This window comes from Temnothorax nylanderi, unplaced genomic scaffold (genome assembly GCF_030848795.1).
Source record: "Temnothorax nylanderi isolate EJ_2023f unplaced genomic scaffold, tnyl_v1.0 TNYL_tig0108_pilon, whole genome shotgun sequence".
NCBI classification, from domain to species: domain Eukaryota; kingdom Metazoa; phylum Arthropoda; class Insecta; order Hymenoptera; family Formicidae; genus Temnothorax; species Temnothorax nylanderi.
Genome location: NW_027249170.1, coordinates 101,371 through 123,285, shown reverse-complemented (window position 1 = coordinate 123,285; position 21,915 = coordinate 101,371). Strand labels below are relative to the sequence as shown.

General features: G+C 46.8%; 1 protein-coding gene across 2 annotated transcripts in view; it reads left to right on the top strand.

The window, feature by feature from the left end:
- Positions 1-21,915, top strand: part of LOC139775927 (uncharacterized) — a 94,391-nt gene that overhangs the window by 39,784 nt on the left and 32,692 nt on the right. The window contains exons 1-4 of one of the 2 annotated variants that reach the window (XM_071712304.1): positions 476-1,522; positions 11,306-11,619; positions 20,009-20,170; positions 20,386-20,499. In XM_071712304.1, coding sequence (XP_071568405.1) covers positions 11,386-11,619; positions 20,009-20,170; positions 20,386-20,499 — 510 coding nt within the window. In that variant the 5' untranslated portion in view covers positions 476-1,522; positions 11,306-11,385. Of the gene's footprint in view, positions 1-475; positions 1,523-11,305; positions 11,620-20,008; positions 20,171-20,385; positions 20,500-21,915 lie in introns of those variants that run through there. The other variant, XM_071712303.1, reaches the window with a different exon arrangement.

The following is a 21,915-nucleotide window of genomic DNA, read 5'->3' as shown; positions in this document are numbered from 1 at the left end:
AGAGAGCTGGAGTCGTCGGCAGGGCTGCCACCATGGCGCGAAACGAGATCCCGGGGGCGCCGGGTTTCGCCCGTTACATCCCTGCTACCCCTCCGTCTCCATTGTCGTGGTACTCATTCTTTCCCGGACGGTCGAGAGGTGCGGATCGTGTCAGCGTTTTGTACCGCAGGACCGCGCGAGGAAAAAAGCCGGGGGAAAAACGAAAAGCGTGGAGAGAGCGCGAGCCTCTCTCTCTCTCTCTCTCTCTCTCTCTCTCTCTCTCTCTCTCTCTCTCTCTCTCTCTCTCTCGATATCGCGTTCGGCCGTGTCTTCCGGACGGAGGGGAGCGTCCGCGTGGGCGTGTAGGACGCAGACCGACCGAACGCAGGCACAAGCAGAACAAAGGAGCGTCTCTCGACGGCGAGATATCTCTCGTCGTCGCTGCTACTGCTGCTGGCTGCTGCTACCCGCGCCGCCGAGAGAGGAGCCGATCGATCATTAACCCGACCGTAGAGCCCGGCCACCGCCGCGTAGTCCCGTGAATTCGCCCTGTGATTCGTCCCGCGTGTACACGTCTCGTCGCCACGCGCTCCAGCATCCTTCGCCGAGGACGTTCGGGCGCGAGAGGAAGAGAGAGCCACGGCCGTCACGTTCCCCGGTGCGCCCTTTCACGATCCTCTCGATTGGGGCATCGGCGTACCTGTGATTTACAAGAGAGGAGAGGCTGACGATAGATATAAAAAGGGAGAAAGAGCCGGGGTACAGGGTGTGCGCTTGAAGAGAACGAAGGATAGAGAGAAAGGAGAAGTCCAGGAGCGACGGAAGGCGGGGATAAAGAGAGAGGGAAGAGAGAACGAGAGAAAGAGCGAGAGAAGGAGATAGAGGAAACTGCTGGCGAGACAGAAACGGAGTAACAGAAAGAGAGAGGAGGGAACGCGAGAAAAAGAGAAAGGGAGACGGAAAGATCCTGAAAGGACGGACAACCGAGCGAGAGAGAAAGAGAGAGAAGAGCAGGGAGGGAGAGGGAACCAACTCGTTGGTGCGAGAGCGAGCGACGCATTGGTGACAGAAAGACGGACGGACAGACGGACCCGACAGACAGACGCGGCTTCCCCTCCGCTCGTGTTCACCGAATCACCGCCAGTTGGTCGCGCGTTACCGAGCCAAGTGGATGTGTCCGCGATCGTGCTCCCGGCTGAAAAAGTTCTTCCTCGTCACGCCGTAACGAAAGTGAAAGAGAGAGAGAAAGAAAGGCCTTTCTTCCCCACGCACGTTGCATCGCCGCGATAAACGCGAGCGTCCCCCGTCCGTTGTATCGGTACCCGCGTGAACCTGTGAGAGAGAGAGAGACGCCGTAAAAGCGCATTGTGCCCGCCGGACGTGCGCCCGGCGAACCTCCGAGCGATTTCGTCGAGGAAAAAGGTTTATACAAGGTGCATCGCGAAGTGTGCGTCGCCGGCAACGTATATATACATACGTCGCGTCTCCTCGCAGCACGGAGAATATTTCTCAGCGCGTCGCTTTTACCGCCGAGATTCGAGAGGTGAGTACCAAGTGAGGTGCGGGTGCCGACGATCGCGTTCGGCGTCTCGTCGATCGATCGTCGAGTTTCGCGTTCTTCTATTTTTCGTTGGTGAACAAAAGGAAGCTGGTATTTTTGCGGCGGAGCCCCCGAAAAGGAACTGTTGCGCGTCCACGAAAGTTTTTTTTCGCGGGCACCCGCGCGTGCGTGCGCGATGTCCGACATCGTCCTGGTGGTCATCGTCCTCGTAGTCCTTTCGCCTCGGCGAATTCTCTCGCCGGCGGGGGGACCAACCGACGGATCTCGCGCGCCCCCCAGGAAACGCCGAGGCGGAGTCCCAGCCGGGAACGTGGCCGCCGCTCCGGGGCATCCGGATTTCGACCGTCCCCTCTCTCCGCGCCATTTTGAAAATGGGCAAGCCGGAACGGCAATCGATATAGCGGACGGCGCCAGCCGCGTCGCGAGGGGGACCTCGAGGACGTCGGCGTCCCGCTCGTCCTTCCCGAGGACGAGCCCCCTACGCCCTGCGAGTCGAGCCGCGAAGTCGAGTCGAACCGGCGTACCTTGCGGGAGATTCGTACGGTCATTCGAGAGTACGATCGAACGAACGAACGATCCCTCGAGGAACGACCGGTCGTTACGCCATCTTGATTCCGTGCCCCACCATCTGCTCGGTGGTCGCACACTTCTTTAACCCCCGAACGATCGAGCCGTGCATACGGCACGTATCCACGTATGTAATGTACGTACACGCGCGATTTCCAGCCGACCTTTTCCGCGCTTGGGATCGCGCATACCGCTGTGCCGGTATTCTTTGTCGCGCCGACATTTCGAATCGTCCAGACGGGGACGAGCAATCTTTCTTATACCTCTTCACTCAGAACAAAGAAATTTAAAATTAATAATTAGCTTTGTGTAAAGAGGCTCACTAAGAATCAAACTCAAAGAATAAAAACGTACGTTAACGAGCTATGGAGCCTAATATATTGATAAACGCATGTAGGTCTTAATGGTTAAACACGTGTATAATATATCTAAAATTATAAAAGTCTTTAATACGTAAAAGTAAACGTGGTCGAAAATTAAAATACAGACTTTTATACCTTTAGATTGAAAAGTCATGTAAAAAAAGTAAACGTAGCCGAAAATTAAAAAATATAGACTTTCATAATTTTAGATATATATTATATCGTGTTTAACTATGTGTGTGTTGAGCTAAAATCTACATGCGTTTATCAATATATTAGGCCTGTTAACATACGTTTTTATTCTGAGTTTTTTTTTTCAAAATTATTGAAAACAAAATCTAACGATTTTATGAATAATCAAGTATTTTAGCAGTAATTAACTTCGGCCTATTAATCCGTAGATTAACATTTTAATTTATTAATTATTTTGTATCTCAGGAAGAGAAGCTTACGAATTTAATTATTTTGCAGCGGAACAATCAGCCGTAATAAATTACTGCGTGTATACTTTAAACTCGCTAAATCCTGTGTTCGTTCGTGAAGAGAGATCAGCTTTTTACAGTTGAGATAGAATTAAAAAGGGCGATAGAGGGGAAAAAGTGACGCGAGGATGTATTCTTGGGGGTTTTTTCTACAGGCGCACGATCCGCTCGTCTCTTCCCTTTCGTTTTTCGCTTTTGTGCCGATTTTGTATAACAGGCTTCTACCTGCAGTCAAGGCTTCCACGGAAGCGATTGTTGCTGGTCGGAGGAACGGGCAGCTCGAGCAGAGAAAGGCTCGAAATAATACCGATCCTTTTGGCAAATGCATCTTGTTCTCACATTTTCTCCGTGTGCGGATGATTTTTCGCACCGCACGTTTTCATCCTCTCCGACTCTCTCTTTCTCAACGATCGTTTTCACGAGAAAAAACGTTTGTCTCCGTATAGTTCGCTGTGGTAACTAACGCTTGCATTTGCATCCAGTCATCGTCGTAACGACTTTATACGTTATCGTCGATTATACGTTCCCGTTAATTAACATCGCGTGCGCATTGTGTGCAAATGAAGACGACGCCGCCTTCCGCGCGCCGCGGCTTTCCCGCGAAAATCCGCTCGCGCGGCATTTGCGCGCGAGCGCGAGCCCGCGCGTCGGTACACCTGCACCGTGACGCCGACTGGTTTCTTCGTTCTTCGTGGCCTCGTCAAACGCACCTTCTCGCGCGAAGGCGATTCGCCTCGCGCTTTGCCCGCCGCTCCTCGTTGCAACGCGCGCCCCGAGGCCTCTCCTCCATGCGGGGCTTGGCCGCGACCCCCTCGATCCGCGTCCCGCTTCCTACAATCGGCAGCAACCAGTTTCAGCAACGGCGGCGGCGGCGGTGGCGGCGTCCATGCGATAACGGGTCGTTAACTTGCCCACATCTGCCTTTTTCTTGTTCGCGCACAGCCTCCGAGAGAGGAGGCGGTTTTGCTCTTATAGCGCATTCAGCGCTGAATACGATTCCCGGGTAAGATCGAGCGCGGTCTTTCACGTTAGAAACGCGAGGCTCGGACTCGGTTTCGACATCGGGTTAGCGCTAATCGCAGCCGACCGAATCGCCTGTCATTGTTCGTCAAGGAGAGCTTTATTTCTACGGCAAAATATTGAAGTTGAAATGCATTTGATATCGCTTTCGCACGTCGTATGTTTTATTTGCCAATCGTGCTAATTCCGGCCGATTTCTCTTTTATCGTCCACGCGAATCCGCGTTCCCGTTTTGTCCCGGCGTCGTTTTTACGAGCGCTCTTTAGGATCCGCTTCCTGGGGACTTTATTTCGCCCCTGTTGCGTTCTGGTCGCGTGTTTACACGGACCGAGGGGGTGCACGCGCCGCAACCGGGGGCCAAAAATAGATCCATTCTGCGGCGCGGTCCGGGTGTACATACACGTATGCATACGTATTTTTCAGGCCCACTAACTTTCCCCGTTTACCCTTACGACGGCCACTCGGCTGGTTTTCGGCGGAACGAGCGCGAGCGCGAGCACGTGCGAGCGTATCTGCTCACGCATGCGGGACACGCGTCCGCTCGCATGGTGTGGTAGTTGGTTCGACACCTATTCTTTCGCGCGCTACGTTATTCTCAATTTCGATAACGGCTGCGAGAGAAAGAGCAGATGTCTTTTTTTTTCGGGAACGAAAAATGGGGTCAGTACTGAGTACAATGAGGCGAAAGAATGAGACGAGGAACAAAACAGGAGCACGAGAATACAGCCCGCGCTAGTATGTCTATATTTCTAACTAATCACAATGTCAAAGTGCTGTTTCAATAGGCAGAGGATCGTTCATCCGCGCTGTTCTCTTTGTTACATTTGCCATCCGATTGGTAGCTTCCTTCGGTCACTATCTTACCTTTAATGATTATATTTGTTCCTTCTTATTCTATTTCAGTCTCTCAATGTGTGTCGGTTTCTGTCCGAGCTGAACCATCGAATTAGACGCGTCAGGCGCGAGGAAGTAATGGCTGATTGATTGGGCGTACAGTTACACAGCCACGCGCACGCACGCACACACACGCATTACACACACGCGCATGCACATTTCGTGCCCGTGGGAATTAGGGGACGGGCGCACTCTCGCGCAGTGTCGTAGAAAAGAATTTTTTGTTTATCGCGGAGAATGCGTGTGTCATTTGGTGCATCGGATGAGTCAGCGGATGTGACATCGGCTTGAAGTGTTGAATCAGGTTGCGGGCGAACATCGATCTCGAGTTTATCTCGTCTCACCGTTCCGAGATAGAGGATCCTTATTCGCTCAGGGATTAGCTCGCTTGGCAAGGCGGCGATAGCGAGAGGCAAAATTTTTAACGTACCGCACCATTACTCGCGTAAATCGTCTCTCACGATTCATGTAAATTCAGTGAGTTGTATTTGACCGATTTAAAAATTTGATTGAAACCCATTGTGTCCTCGCTGATACGGCGTGAAAGCGAGAAGCGAGGAACGCTATTCCGGAACGCGAACGGGGAAGAAGCCGAAGAAAGAGCCGCCGATCGAAAACCCCGCGCACGAACACGCGAGTCATCGACGCCTATTTATGCACCTGCGCAACCTTGAAATCGCCGCGAGGTATCCAATTTTCCGGCCGCTTCTTGTCGTCCGTCGTCGTTTCATTATAGTCCCATAATAGGCTCGTTCCGTTCGTTTTCTTCTCGGTGCATCGTGCAGGTCGTGCTTATCGTTGGCGTTATCGCCGGCGAGGAATTCTCTCACACAACGACGGCCGACGGCGGTCGTTATGTCGCTGTTAACGCCTTAATAGACGGCATCGACCTCTGAATGCGCGCTTATTAATCAATTGAGCGATACGACCGAAAGAAATCTCGGCGCTCATTATACCTCGGCCGCGCTCGTTCGCTCCGTACGAAGCAGATAAATACGGGGAAAAGAAGGAAGGAGCTGTTTCGTCTTCGTAGGCTTTATTTCGCAATCGCCTTTCGCGCTTCTTTCGCGCTTTTTTTCGCGCATCTTTCACCTGCCTGGCGCGGAATCGCGTCCACCGCGAGAAGATCGCGGAATCTATTCTCCGATGTATCGCGCACTCGCTGGCGACCGCAACGACTCGCTCGGTGTATATTCAACACGCCTTCTCGCGTGCGCATTTCCATCTCCGCGGCCTCGAGCGGCGCAACGCTGTTTCGCAACGCGCGCCGCGAAACTATTTATTTGAGAGAATAAAAGAGAGAAGGCGTCGTAAAAGAGAATTGTTACGACACCGTTATCGGATTTGACTTGATGAATTTTGTCAAGCCTGTCAGATATTTTTCGTATTCTTTTTACTCATATTTTATTGTCACCGTGAAGAATGGTTTTATAAATGTTCGATTACAAAATCTTATATTGATCAAGAATAATGCCGTTCCGAACGGAACTTGGATGCTATATTCGTCGTGTTCGTGAGTGAATAAGCAGCGGAATGTCTATATCGTACTTCAGAAAATTGCTTTATACAACCGCGATTTATATTAACGCGAGGGGTGCGCGACCTAATAATACTTGCGTAGTAAATTGCTCACGATTTACCGAGCGCGCAAGCTAAATACGCGCGGCAAAGTCTTAAAACGTGAAAAAATATCTGTTCAATTATCGTTACTCTTATGCAAGACATCTCGCGTTACCAGTTCTTGCGCAGTCGCTCCTCTCCAAGGATGATATAAATGGTTGCCGCGATAATAGGACCGTGCACGAGATTGTTAATGCGAAAGACAAGGCGCGGCAGACGGGGAGAAAGAGAGAGCGAGCGCGAGAGATTCGAAACACAAGAAAAATAAATAACAATGTAAAGGAGAGCATATACATGCTCCGTTGCATGGATCGACTCGGAAGAGCGTGTCTCTCTTTCTTTCGAGCGGCGATGAATTTCCTTTCTCCGCCGGGAAACTATTTTTATCGCGGGGAACTTTGAGCCGAGAGAAACGCGTTCGCGCGAGTGCACGCGCGCGTTTCGTTCTTCCACGCGCAAACAACACAGCGGTCGATCGTTGTTTTTCAGCGGAGACGCAACGCTTATTCGGCGCCGGCGACGTTTATCTCGCGATTCGATGTCACACGCTTCTAAATATAGCGTCCGCGTCCGCGTCCGCGATACGCCTCCGTGACCTTCCTCCACCGCCGGAAATTCGCGCTTCGAATTGTGATTAACGAGCGACGCGAAGCGGAGAGAAAGAGGAAAGCTCGCGGCTCGAAGGAAAATATAATTTTTCCATTTTTGCCGGAGACGATTTTCCGTTTCCCACGTTCGCCCCTTAGTAAATCGACACGTGTGATGATCTACGGCGCTTCTCGAGCGTACGATAGAGCTATTTTCTTACCGTAACGCTTCGCGGGACGCACGACTCCCACGTGGTGCGCACAAGCACGATATGGGATAACATAAATATTTGTCGAAACTCTTCCTGCCGTCGCCTAATATAGCAGACGCTAATTATGTCTTCTTGTTTGCCTATTTTTACGGATGCTTCGACGATGAGTCTTCCTTCCGGCATGTGAGATCTTTCGGGAAGCCTCGCGCGAAACGTGCAATTTTTGGGAGTGTACGCGCGAATAAATTGATCGCAAAGAGAGGGGGATGTGAAATTACATGAATTACTCTACTAATTCGGTAATCCAGGAAGAAATAAAGGTGAAACGAAGCGGAACGCCCGCAACTATCGTCTCCCTTTCGACGACGTGACGAGCTTTTGTGTGGATGGAGCCTACTGCAATTGGTTCCGAAAATTTGGATGTGTCGGAGGGGAAACATACCATTCGTTAGTCTATAAGGGCGGCATTATTTCCGGAGGCGAAGACGAATCGTAATAACGGCTTCTATTCTGCCAATTCTGCCCATCCCAGTGAAGAGGATTCATTTCGAGAGATTGTCGTCTATTAATTATAATCTCTGTATAGGAATACACTTGTGCGCGAGCTTGTCGACAGCACAAACGACCGTCCGGTATCTCTTGACCGTGTTGCTAAACTTCGTTAACCGAGTGGTGATGGAATGTGTCAAAAATTACGAGCGAGCGGAGCTGCGCGAGGAATTCTCGCGGAGGTAACAATATTGTGTCATCGTGTTTCCGTCTCGGGATCCGTCATCCGACGCACGCGCGACAGCTAGACGTGTGTGTGGTGTGTCAGCCGATACACAGTGCGGAGCTATAGCGCGAGGTGCAATGCACCGTGAATAGGATACCTTGAAACAAATGGCGTTATGCGGTGACAGTGATATAGCTACAGCAGCTATACGGTCGCTTCACAGAGCTCTCCGACTTCGCATTGACGCGCGCGCAGCTCTGTTTTCGCGAAACGAAATCCAATCGCGGGGAGAATCAATTTACATTCCGTACGCTCTCGTCGCTCAATTAGCGCTAAATGTAACTATTTGTTCACTGACTTTCATTCGTTCAGCGTAACTTAACTGCGACGTGTAGCGCGAGAGGAATGCGCCGGGCGAATTCATTCGGGAAATGAATCGCCGCTAGAAAGCAGAAAGCCAATTTCGCCGCGCGTTTTGCGCGATAAAAATCGCCTCGTTAATGGGACTTTTTTCCTCCCTAGCGAAGATCCGGAAAATGCGCGCGATGGAAATTCAGACGTTATTGGTGCCGCATTCGTAAGATTTCTGCGCATAATCGAAATTCAGGACTCATCGATAAATATATCTGACAAAATGAAAGTGGAAATAAATAATAGTACAAGTATATGATAACGACGAGACATCGCCGACAGATATGTCTAAATGAGAGCTGCTATACCTACTTAACGCTGATAAGTAGTGATAAGAGTTATTGACTTAGAGCACAGGCTATCGATTTTTTAAACATTAACGTCAAGTGTCGAGGAGAAACGCTTAAAAGATTATCAGATATATATCGGTCACGAGGCATTTTACACATAACAAGCGAATTCTGTGCGACTATATGGAAAACTGCGTACTTTAAACCGAAATAAAAGTGTATTAATGTAGATAGTGCGTTTACTTGTTATTGCCGTTATATTGAACTTATCTTATAAGGATCTCTATTTTATTATAATTTATTGCGATAGAGAATGAAAGAATATTTAATTATATTAATTAAGTTTTATATTAATGACAGAAGTTTCTACAAACATCTTTTATGATAATACATTAAATATTACAATTGATACTTGGAATTTAAAGAGATAAAAAATCTTTCCAAAATGTCTCGGTTTAAGTAAGATTATTATTCTTAGATAAAACTTTTATTTATAGTTTTTGTTAATTTCGAACAAGAGAGTTAAAGTCCATTATAAGAGCCACTTTCACCAACCACGGTTAGTTTCACCGACGGTTAAAGTTAGCAGGGTGGATTTATTTCTATTGGACAATCCTGTTAACTTTAACCGTCGGTTAAGCTAACCGTAGTTGGTGAAATTGGCCCTAAGGCATTTTCATTATAGAAAGATCTGTCTCAAGATCTCGAATCAAAGAAAGGATATAGACCGGTGTTCATAGTCGGTTCTTATATTTAAGACCGTCTTAAGTACAATCTTAAGACGTTATGAACCAATCACAGAGCCGTATTAGCATCTTGAGATATTACTTACGACGGTCTTGAAATAAGATCTGACTATGAATACCCCGGCCATAGTTTCTCTATATGCGCAATTTATTCTACGATCATCTCTACATATTCGCTTGAGGAATGGCGCTTCGTATCATTTCCGATCGTTTTTCTCCCTTGATCTTCCTCATCGAGTGGCACACAAAGGACGACCTCGCGTAAGTTCGTCGCGACCACAGATCCCGCGTTACGCATCGCGGCCATCAGCTGCTCGCGCGCGCACGTATACAAACAGCGGCGAGATACGTGCGTGCGTACACGAGCCACGTGGTCGTTTAAATGCGCGTTAACGCGCGCACAACAAACGAGTGGTCTAGGTGAGCCTGGCTTTTAACGCGCTTCGCCACGCCGCGCGCCGTGCCAGTTTTTCGCAGCCGTTCCCTTGGTACGGCGCGGCGCGGCGCGGCGCGGCGCGGCGCGCGTTTCCGCTTTCGTTACCAGCGAAGTCATCGCCGCGGTACATACCGTTATTCTCGTTCGCGCTCCCCGACGAGCTTCCAACCAGCTGTTTTTCTTTTCTTCCGAGGATAATTAGAATCGTGACGGCGACGTGTATTTCTGTTCGCCTCCGAGTGCCGCAGGTAATGCAATAAGAGCGATCTGTACTTTTTCGTCGGCGACGTGTGCTCCGAACTTGATATCTCCAGTTCAGTGTTCTAGAATGGAAAGATAATAGCGCGAATAAAATAGCTCGAAATCTCTCGACGTTGGATATTTACTTCGATCAAAGGGCGATAATTCTACAATACGTCGCAAACGAGATGGCAACTGTTAGTTGAAAAGTGTTATTTCCGGTTGCGCTTGTCAGTTGCGGTTGTCAAAAGAGAGTTGACGAACTTTTAACCTTTTTTGGCGACAACAACTGGCAATCGTTCGCGACGTATTGTAGAATGGCCCTAACAGTCCTCTGTAACATAACGCTTTGTATAAATGATAGCTTCGATACTGTTGACAAAAATGCTTTCACGCGTTTACTGGTATTTCCACGCTCTTTTTTTCGCGTTTTAGCCAATACGTATAACGGAAACGAATACAAGCGAATCCTTGGGTAGAACAATGCCTAGTTGTTTCTCGATGGAAGAGCTTTTCCGTTGTGCTAGCTGTTTGTTCTTTGTTTTCTGAACTGTGTCTCTCGTATGGCTCATTATCGTCCAGCCATTTGACGTTTGTCGTATACGATACGAATAAATTTTTAAGAAGAGATTTCTGGTATAAGAAAAATAGGGGGAGGGAGGAGAGAGAGAGACAGATACCTTCACAATCCGCACGAAAGTCGTTATTAATTACGAAGGGCGTGGCTGCGAATCGATAACTATAAATCTCGCTTATCGGATCAATCTGGCGCAGGTGAATGTAAGTTGCGTCATTTTCGAATCGCGACCGCTTGCATTTCCGATTTGCATGTCCTTATAACCAGATCCTCCGTTCGTCGACACGGAGCGAGTATTCGCCGAGAGGATCTCCGATGTATCTCCGGTACGGTGAAAGTTTAATTCCCGCTCCTTTTCGCGTATCGCGAGACGGATGAATTTATCCGCGGCGGCGAAACCGCTGTGCAAATCAACGCGTGCAAATAACTGCGTAAAATTGCAGAACCCGAACGAACGCGGATTTACCAGCTCTCGCTCTCTCGAGCTCCTTTCGCTCTTAATTTTATCGTTAGTACGTTCTAAGTCGTTAGTTTTACTTTTTATCGTGTCTTGGAAAATTTGGCAAAATATATCTTAATCGATCTTTTCTCTTGCTCTGATTGCAGGACGGTTTAGCTGGACACCACCTGGTACCCAGAAAGCAAGTGAGATAAAGACAGGTGGCACGAGAAGGTAAGAAGCAAACATGGGAGCGAGACAGAGCAAGAGGTCCGTGGACATAACGACGACGCCGAAGAAGGAGGGAATACCCGCCGAAGGTGGCGTCGTCGGCGACGCGGCTGCACCTGGCGATGGCAAGCTGGAGAGGATCGAGGAGGCCGACACGAAGCCTACCACCAACGGCATAGCGCCGCACACGGACTCCACCGAGGACAAAGAAAAGGACAAAGATGAGACTACCGAAAAGGATAAGGAGCAGGTAAGTTTTTATTGCCTCGTCGAGGCGATATGTTTTAAGCCGAAATATTGAAGAGCGATTTTAATTGCGAGGTTTTAATCGCGCGATAAATATATATATGTATAATGTTTACTTTGTAGGCTTTAAATTAATTGATGAATATAATTTTATGTTACATTGTACAAGAAAATAAAGAGGAGCTTTGTCGAAAGAATTTTAAGCTCTATTTTTAACTTTTTTATTGTTTGATTTAATATTTGGCGACTAGACTAAATAAAGTTCGTTTGACGTTAAGCTTCTGTTCGTACCATATGGGTCATGTATGCATATTATCTTAAAATCATGTCGATCGTATTAAGGTTAATTGTTTGCGCAGGTGATTACCTCGATTTCAGTCCGAGCGATATGATCATATTTGCATTCGAAGTTCGTATAATTTCGCGATAATTTTTCATTACGAGGCATACATTAATACCGTATTAGCGCACGATTTCGTTATTAATGAACATTTTAGTCGAGAAAATCATACTATTGACTCGAATTTCCGGGCTTGATTGATTATACATGAGCACGCCTATCGTTGGGCAGGCCGCGAAATTCCTCTCGATTACACTATTTCGATTCGTTTCACGCGTATAATTATTTTTCTTGAGTGCGAGGGCAAATTAAATAACGTGGCATGTTAAATGCCACGTTCTCTCCACTCGCTCTTCGCTTGATTATTGACATTCTCAAATCGCTTTGCGGTGAGTCACTCGCTCAATTATCGACCATTTCTCAATGATCTCGTTCGGATTATACGCGAACGGCTTACAATGGGCGCGTGCTGAATCACGCGTTTGCTCGTAAAAGTCGTAGGTACTACTTCGAAGCTTATCTCGCTGAGACGATTCATCCGGTGGAGGTTGCACGCGTCGACGAATCATTAATCTTAATCAATTCGTCGAAAGCGACGGCGTATCACCTTCTTGCACTGTGTTACCTATACTTATCGGCAGCTTCATTATTAAAAATGTGCGTGTAAAATAGCTAATAATAATAAATCATCAAATAATATACAATGTATTATACAATCATCAAATTATTTTAGTAGAGTATAGCGCGTTTGACGTTGATACGTAATATTTCCCGAGATGTTATAATAAAGTCATAATGTAATGATAATAATATACCGCTACTGATATCGCTAACGAGAGATATTTTCTTCAATTTAAGATTCTGGCAAGTATCGCTAAAACAGAATTACACGTTATTATCGACATCGCAATATACATCTATTTAGAAAGTAAATTACATTACGATTAGTGGCTTACGTTAGCAATTAATGGATTAGTGCGACAGTGACAGTGCATGCTGTTTTTATCGCTCTTTTCCCCGTTCCTGTCGATGCGTTCTTTGCCGCGTCCCCCGCGAGGAATTATTTGGCACCGGACAAAAGAGCGCCGTATAAACCGGACTTGACGCGGGGCGCGCGTCAAGTGTCGCCTTTACGACATCCGGGGTTGACTATTCTTGGGCATGACCTAGGCGAAATGCTACCTCACTCGCAGGTCCGAGAACGGCCTACCTTCGATAACGATCGATTTCCTGCTCGTACCGTGTTATAACTTATAAACGCGAGAATCAGCGCGCTGATCTCCTCTTCACAGGATCATTGCATCGCTTCAATGACCGCTCAAGCGCGCATATCGGCTTGATGGCCGATAATCATGGCGTTACATAAGATGCGTTATAAACGGAAAGCTCGTTATACGCTCGCGATTAATTGCGCATCACGCGTTGATACGGATTAGCGTTTACAAAGTGCATTAACATTACGTAGACTAGACAAGCAACACGGATGAATTCGTATTCGTGCGCATTTTTGAGATTCCATTCGCGTCTAATCCGTTCAACTAGTTTTTCCGGTTACTTTAATTATAATAACATGATATGTACTACTGCACGCACTTACGATCGATTGATTTATCGAACTCCAAATTTTATGAAAATGTGCGAAAAACACTAGCAGCATTCTAATTGTAACCTTTTATTTTAAGGTATTTACTCTTTATAAAACCGTATTTTTTATTTGCCCGAACTGGAGTGAACGTTCTCCAGGCAATTTAGTCTTTCGAACTTTTCCTACTTCGGAGTAGCTCTACTCGAAAAATTGGTGGCGCGTGTGTCAATTCCGTCGTGCCAAGTTTTCGGGTCTCTCTCTGTCTCACTCTCTCTTTCCCTCTTCTCGACTCGAATCTCATAAGTTCGCGGCGGTTTATATCTCGAAATACCACCCTCCCCTTCCTTATAGACGAAACTTGATATTTTCCCGATTGAGCAAGACCGGCGGCGGCAGCTGTCACGCACCAGATACGACGACACGCGAGAGAGAGCGCACTTTACTACCATCCTCTCCTTCCTTTCATTTCCTTTCGACAAGTCGTTCTTGCTCCTCTTTCGATTTCTCGTTCTCCACCATTTCGCGCCGGTTTAAGGCGTCACTTACCTCGACCACTCGAGCGAGTATCTTTCCCTCGTCATAAAGATATTCCGATTCGAAAGCAGCGGCAAGAATTTTGGTTCAAAGCGAGCTTGCTTTCGCGTTAGCGGATGAATCTCGTAGCAATATTCCGCACGTTCGATTTACTTCTTTTCTTTCTTTCTTCTTTTCTTCTTTTCTTCTTTTTTTCTTTTCTAATAAGATTTCGCCAGGTTGATACGCGCATTTTCCAGCACGGTCTCCATAGAGACCGTGTGAAAAATTAGTTTGATACGCTACGTTGAGTCATGCCGTCCCGTTATCGTTCCATCGAACATGAATCCGCTCGCTTCTCGCGTATCGAGTCGATCATTTTCCCGCGAGACGACAGCGAGTTTATCTCGATTATCCGTCCGCCAATCGAAATCTCATTGCATCGAGGCCCATCGCTTCCCGATTCGCGCGCTATCGCGAGTGCCTGTCGTTTGAATATCATGAGCGTCTGATAAAGCGTCTGATGGAGATCGGTGTCCCGACATGACACATCGGCCGTGAATCGAGTAGCTCGAGCTTCGCGATGCCCGTTAAATTTTTGACAAAAAACGAGCGAATACCGTTTGACTAACTTCGCCGTGTGCAAGTGCACACTCGCCGATTCCCGCGACTAACTGTAATCTCGCGGCTCATGTGCCGGCTTCATGTACCTTTTCTTTACCGAGGCATACCTAACTGTCCTAGACGAATAAATCTTCTCTATCTCCCTTTCCCCCCCTCGCGTTACTATTTCGCGCGTGTATCTCGATCGCTGGATCATTCTCGACCGACACATCTCAAATAATTCCGCGCGGTCACATCGCATCTCGGCGAGTTCCGTTCCGTGAATTTCTTTCTGCGCTGCAAGAGAGACCCTGCTAATGAAGTGTTTGCATAAATGCGATAAGGAGAATGTCGTAAAACCGATCCGTTATAGATTAAATATTCTCGCGCGGCACGAGGAGTTTCTCCTTTCCAATCTCCGCGTCTCGTTGGCCGTGTCTCTTTCATTGCCGTCGCGTTGCTGCTTAACCCACATTCAGATTTAAATATGTCAATCTCATTAGCATAACGTCATCATGGTTTACCTCGATTTACCCGTCGCTCCGCATCGGTTGTTAAAGGACATTGTGTTGTTATGCGCGTGTTACGATTCTCGATCGCGGATCGCGCTCGAGTTCATCGCGATTAAAGCGGCGTGTTTGTGTGACGTACGAGATTATACTCCGCCGCGTCTCATGAATATTCATCGCTTTCCTCCGGTGTCTCCGTGCGTCTGGCGACGTACCGCGCCGCTCTCTATCCGCAATCTTACCAAATCCCCAGGCAGGTGCGTGTACGCGATCTGCTTAAGAGTCAACCCGTACGTCTTGCTGAACACCTGCCCTTAATACGCCGCGCTGATATGACGACGGGTCCGACACGATGCTTTCGGCCTGTTTTGAATGAGAATTCGCGATCGTGCGTATATTCGCGAAATAAACTGTGTGCACCGTGCGTGTACGGCAGAGGGCACGCTCTCGAATCCGTAACGAGCGAGGCGTGGATCGCAACCTTGGCCGTGACTCATCTGTGCGTCGCGGATGGACGCCTGACCGTGCGATAAAGATTCTACCGTGAAAGACATTTATATATTTATTATATCCCATCGTTTTAAAAATATAATGGTAGCCGATAAAAATAATTTGCGCATAATAGTACCTGATAAAAAATAATATTGCATAATGGTACAAAATAATCTACGAGGTCATCGTCTATCAACTTATAAAAATTAAGAGAATTATAATTTGATTGATATCGAGTCTCGATGTTATTGACTAAAAAGAAAAACGTGACACTAATAGGCTGAAATTTATTAATGATTGATATATCGCTCCGCGGTCGACAGTTAAATTGCAGGGTGCTTTGTATCTCGTGAGTTCACAAATCTTTCTGATTTCTATAATTAACTTGTAGACTGCAACACACATCGATATAGAGATATATTATACGCGATTAACATAGATGGCAAAGGGATGTTGATCCGCCTATCGATCTCCTCCTTTCCGAACGATGAATCAGCCGCACGGAATATATCGTACGGAAATTAAGCAAAGTATTTCACGTATAATTAATACCGCGCGAACATCGTGATATCTCGGCGCCGCGCGTTTTGTTGATGAATCATCATACATGTAGCTCGCATAGCTCGGAACGAACGCGCTTTATTAATTAATACGACTCATCTGCTTTGCCGCCAGTAATTGCATCTCTGACCCGTCTGAATTCCTGCGAGTTTCCTCCGTCTAGCGAGCATCGCGGATAACGCCCATCTCCTTTCGCGGTCTCCAGCTCCGGTGAAACGCGGTAAATCCCTCCCCCAGCCGAGTATTTTAACGGTTAAATTTAACCGCCCCGCGTTGCGTGTAATTTCTCGCTTTACGCGATCGCGTGGCGTTTTCACGGCGGGCGGTATCGCCTTATGTAGTCAAAATAAAACACGGGATTCGCGTATACACGTCGATCGCATATGCGACGATTACTCAACGCTTGGGAATTCGTTATAGAAACTGCGTACGCGGGACAGATGATGCGTATTCATATATGCACGTCTGCAGCGCCGAGGAATTTATTGTGGAAATCTCTCGGCCTTCGCTTTAAAGCCCGCTGCGTCCCGTGCCGTGGATTCCTTCGTATTCCAATATTGTGCGATCAGGCTTGCGCGACGATCCGGCGTCTTTATCCGCCGCGCAAGGTTGCTCGCGCGCCGCGTATCTTTGAATATTAATTAGTGGTAAACTCATGTGGCCTCCGAATTCCAATATATCGGCTTCTCGTCGCGACGCTCATTATTATTATTTGCCTGCGTCTTCGGTAATACGATCCGCGCGCGGAATCTTAATTCATTATTTCGTTTTACACTGAATGCAATATTCATACTTATAGAGAAACGCAGCTTGAAAAACAGCTCGATTCGCTTTCGCGTTATGTATCCTATCACGATTTTTTCACTTTTTGGGTACAAAATAATAGCAAAAACGCGGCGTTTTCCTATCTTTCGTTCTGAAATTTTTGACCAATTTTTTGCGTTTGTTGACTTGGGTGGGTATCCACTTTTTATCCTCAACATTTTGTAGTTCATATTAATATGCAGAGTTCCCCATATTCGTGCCATTGTACCCAGGCACTTACGTCGAGGCGAATATTCCGGGCGCAGTTGCCCCTCGTCTTTTTCGGACCTCGTTTTCCGGCCATTCTTTTTTTTGTCCTCTCTTCTGCCTTTGCTCGTATCTCGTCTTCGCCGGATACAGCGAGACTCGTCGTCGTTGCGCGTCTCGTGAATGCAGAAATAAGCCGATATTTACATAATATAATGCGCGCAAAACGCGTCTGAGGAGATTCGCCTCGTCTCGCCGTCGTTATGGAAGAGACGGCGATGCGGACGAGAAGAGAAGGAGAAAGCGAGAGAGAGAGAGAGAGGCAGAGAACGGCGTTGTGCATACGCGTTAGTTGTAATCGAATGTGACAGCGCGTCGTGCCTCCCAGTCCGTTGTAAATCAGGAAATCCACCATGTAACGCCCACGTCGGATTTATATCGTTCTTAAACGACGCCGTGGAACGGTCGCTTGATTGGCCGTTGCGTTGTTTTATCGCATCGCGACGCACGTACGTACGTCCGTACGTGTTTGCGTATCTCGGATAAACGTGTGGAATTGTTCCCGCGTATTTGCATCGATAATAAAGTAGCTCGTTGTTTGTACAATCGACCAGTCACCTGCCTCGACTTGCAAAACGCCATTCACGCGTTGTTTCATTCGACTCGGACAATATTTACCGTCGCGGTTACCAGCTTTATCGATCAGGAATTGGAAATGAAGGATAGACGCAGCTAAATAGCTGAAGTCAGCGCTGGCGGAAAATAAAAGTTTCGATTTTTGGAATAAAACTTTGTGACGAAAAATTATTTACGCGAAAGTGAATGCGAAGACAATAATTTTAATAATAGGAGAAAATAATTTTAGTTTATGGAAGGAGGATGACTCGCAAAATTTAGGGAGACAATGCCGAGGGATCTTTCAGCCAGCTTCGAAGAAGCGTTTTTAACGAAGCATTATTCTGTCCGCCTGCTTTGCGCCATGAATCATAATTACATACACCGAGGTAACGAACGATTACGTCGCATTCTTTTTCGCTCGAGGAGTCTAGAATTTTTTTCGCAAATTTGCAAGATAGTTTTCATGTTTTCAAGGATAATTATACGTGGATTAACACTTGTACATAAATTCAACAAGTAACTTCGGTAAAGTACCTAAATTCGGTAGAAAAATAAGTCGCAATAAATTCTTTGCAGTTATTTAGATGCTTATAGTATTAAAAATTAAATCGATTTAATCTGGGGGGAGAAAAGGGATTTTACTTAATGTTCCAACAATTTTTCAGTCCGACAAAGAATCGGCGCGTAGTTTAATAAATTAGAATATATATAATATATATACACACACAGAAATAATATTAGGCTACTAAGATCCAAGCCCGGACGTAAATGGCATTTTATCCTAATTTGATTGTACACAAGTCACTCGCGATTTATGTTAATGGAAGTATCGTAACCCGATTCTTTTTCTAATCCTTTATTGGCTTATTTGTCTTATCGTAACTGGATCAAGTATGCAATTATTTCTATGGAGGCTGGGAAATTCCGGGGCTTTAGGGCTCGACCCCCGAAATCTAATCGACTCCAGCGAACTTTTTCTGGCAAAGATGGGCCGACAAGCTCTTGTCGGCCGCACTTTTCTCGGTTAGTTTGGTAAGCTGCACACTTCGCCGTTAAGACGAGAGAGACCGTCGAGGGCCTTTCAGGACCCGGGACAAAGAAACCTCTCGTGTCGTGCAGCTCGTTGTGCACTATGTGCTTTCCGGGAAAACTAACCCGGTTCACGGAAGTTTGATATTATTTATAAGTGATGGGCCTCGGAATACGATGGGAAAGAGTTAAGCGACTTCATTCCGGAGTGCCTGCGGTACTTCCGGACGCAAGATGAGAAACTTTCAACGACTATACAAGTATCATCACGGAAACGTATACGCTCGCGGGCGAAAAGCCTGTCCGTGTAATCAGTTTTACTCAACTATAGTTTACGAGAAATGAGATAATAAAATTTTCAATGTTGCGTAGCTTCTACATTTTCGTATAAATTGGTATGACTTAAGTCCCAGAGTGAATTAGCGAAGCATCAAGGTAATTTGTTTAACGCTTTTGTGACATTACTTTTAGGTTCTTAATTTAAATCTATGAAAAATTAATCTCAATTTTTAATCAGCTTTTTGATGATTATCATAATTGCACCCTCTTCAAAGTTCTTGGCAATGTAATTTGCGAAATTCGATGTTTCGTTAATGATAACATAGTGAAGCAAAGTAATGAAGTTGTAAAAGGCATACACGGATTTTAGGATGACATGGGAAATGCTAGGTCTCTCTTTAACGACTTTAAATATATCGCGTGTCGTGACGAGCCACGTTGAAAGCAGCTATCAACTGCTCGAGCGCTATCATTTTGCAAAATGGTTGAACTCGGAAGAATCACCGCGGGAAGTCATACATTATAGCTTTACAGAGTATCGATTTACGATATAGGATTTACAATTTACGACGTGGTATATATCTTGCTTATGTATCTTATTCTCGTTCATGTTCTTCATGCTTAAGGAAATCTCTACCCTAGGGTAAAGTACTATTTATGACAATTCATATTATTCTGACTGATTCCGAGACTTACAGACGATTTATATTTGTCGTAATCGTAAGACATATTTACATATCCATTGTACATGAAAAGTATCTTTATCGTTCGAATCGAAGACACCCATTCGCGTAGGATTAACGTTACATCTCAGAGGACCAAATTCGAAGGAGGACTTTACCTCTGCTTTCAGCAACCGCAGCAAGAAGAAGTAAAAGCCGAGGAGACGAAGCCAGAATCGTCTGGAGACTCTCCCGCGGAGGTTGCAGAGGTCACGACGCCCACAGAGGCCACCCCTGCCAGTCCGAACACTGCCACCTCTCCAGACAATAAGGAAACCAAAAAGAAGGATAAGGTAAGGCGACTCGCCGATCCAGGCTTAATTAATCGTGCTCGATGACAAATAAATAAATTCTCCTCACGTCACGTCTCGTACATCGAGACCTATTCGCGTGTCAGTCAGTTGTTCACCTTAATTTAGAAGTTTAATTTTCACCAAGTACTTACAACGCGCAATTACGCGCGATGAGTCTGCCGATCGCTATCAGATGGTCTTTTCTCGTTTTCTAGAAGAAAAAGTGGTCCTTCAGGTCGATCAGCTTCAGCAAGAAAGACAAGACTAAGCCGAGCCGCGATGAAACGCCCAAGAATGGAGACGTCACCAAGGAAGAGCCACTCGCAGAGGTGAGTCGCGAGAGAGCATCCACACGAATACATTGTTACTCCAAGTGTTGGAGCGACAGGAAATTACTTGCGAAAACACACTGTGCTTCTCAAAACAAACAGAACTATTTTTAACGTTAACAGAACGTTATATCTCTATCGTTACGATTGCAAAATTCGGGAGAGCGAGATAATACATTTGCGAGGAAGTTTTTTCTCGTTATCCGATAGCTCACCTGGAAACCTTACCCTCGGATATTCGTAATTAAAACATTTTGCGTAATTTAACTCTCGGTAACGTGCAATTGGATAATTTTACTCCTCTACCAAATTTCATAACACCGATCATGCGTTTTCGCGTTAAACATTATCGCGCTCTCGCGCACGAGAGCGTATATCGAGTTCAATTTCGTTCGAGCTAATTGCGCCGCTCTTTGATATCGCGCCGCCTGTTTGCGTTGCGTTATTCTCGAAAAAACAAAGTCGCCAATTTTCAATTTTGCCGATATTGCCACTCCTTGTTATCGATGCGACGACGAATAAAACTCGCGCGTTACTCGCAATGCGCCTCGATAGCGCCCTGCGTTATTGCTCGTTGTGAGTGAGATATTTTTGCGCTCATCGAACGACTCTCGTGAAATAGGTACGTATCGCGGCGCCCTGACCAAGTTCCACGACAAGGTAGCGTAGGTGGTGGTACAATCGCAACGCGGGGAAAAAAAAACGGAGCGATCGGCTTTACGAGCCGCGGCAATGAATCGCCCGCGACCCCGTTCCGACTTCCTCGATCTTTTCCCGCCCGTATAATCGCCACGACCGAATAATCGATTTAGCCGGCTAGGTCGAAAAAGTCTCGGCCAATAACGGGCTATGTTTGATCAAGCGTGGCACTTCGTGTTTCCCTTGAAGTTCGTGCGCCGCGATCCGCGTGCACCGCGCGCGCGGAGGGATAATCGCGGACGGCCACGCGATAGCCGTCACGGAATCGAGGGCTCTCAGACGGTGCTTAATTGGCCCCGGGACTCGATAAATCTCGAAGGCGCTCGCGATTATCGGAGATTTATTTGGTAGAAATGATACGAGACTCGACGCGAGGGGGCTCGCGTTAACAAAGTTATTCGTTAACATCGCTCACGATTCCTCGGTTTGCGTGTTTATCGGCGGGACGAGAGGGCCATCCCCGGTATCGCATCATTGTCGCGCAGGGAAATGATGAAGTATTATGCAGCTGCACGTTATACCTTGTGACGCTGACGGCGCAACCATTACAACGGCGCGACGGCCTTTCACGAGCTCCGTGAATGATGGAGCTCACTTTGTAGACGTTATTATTAATCTTCGTCGCGCGGCTTAACAAGCTATTCCACGTTACGCGCGCTTTACACTCCGATCAGCGCGATTGTATCGAGCTATATAGATTAGCGATGATCGCGCGAT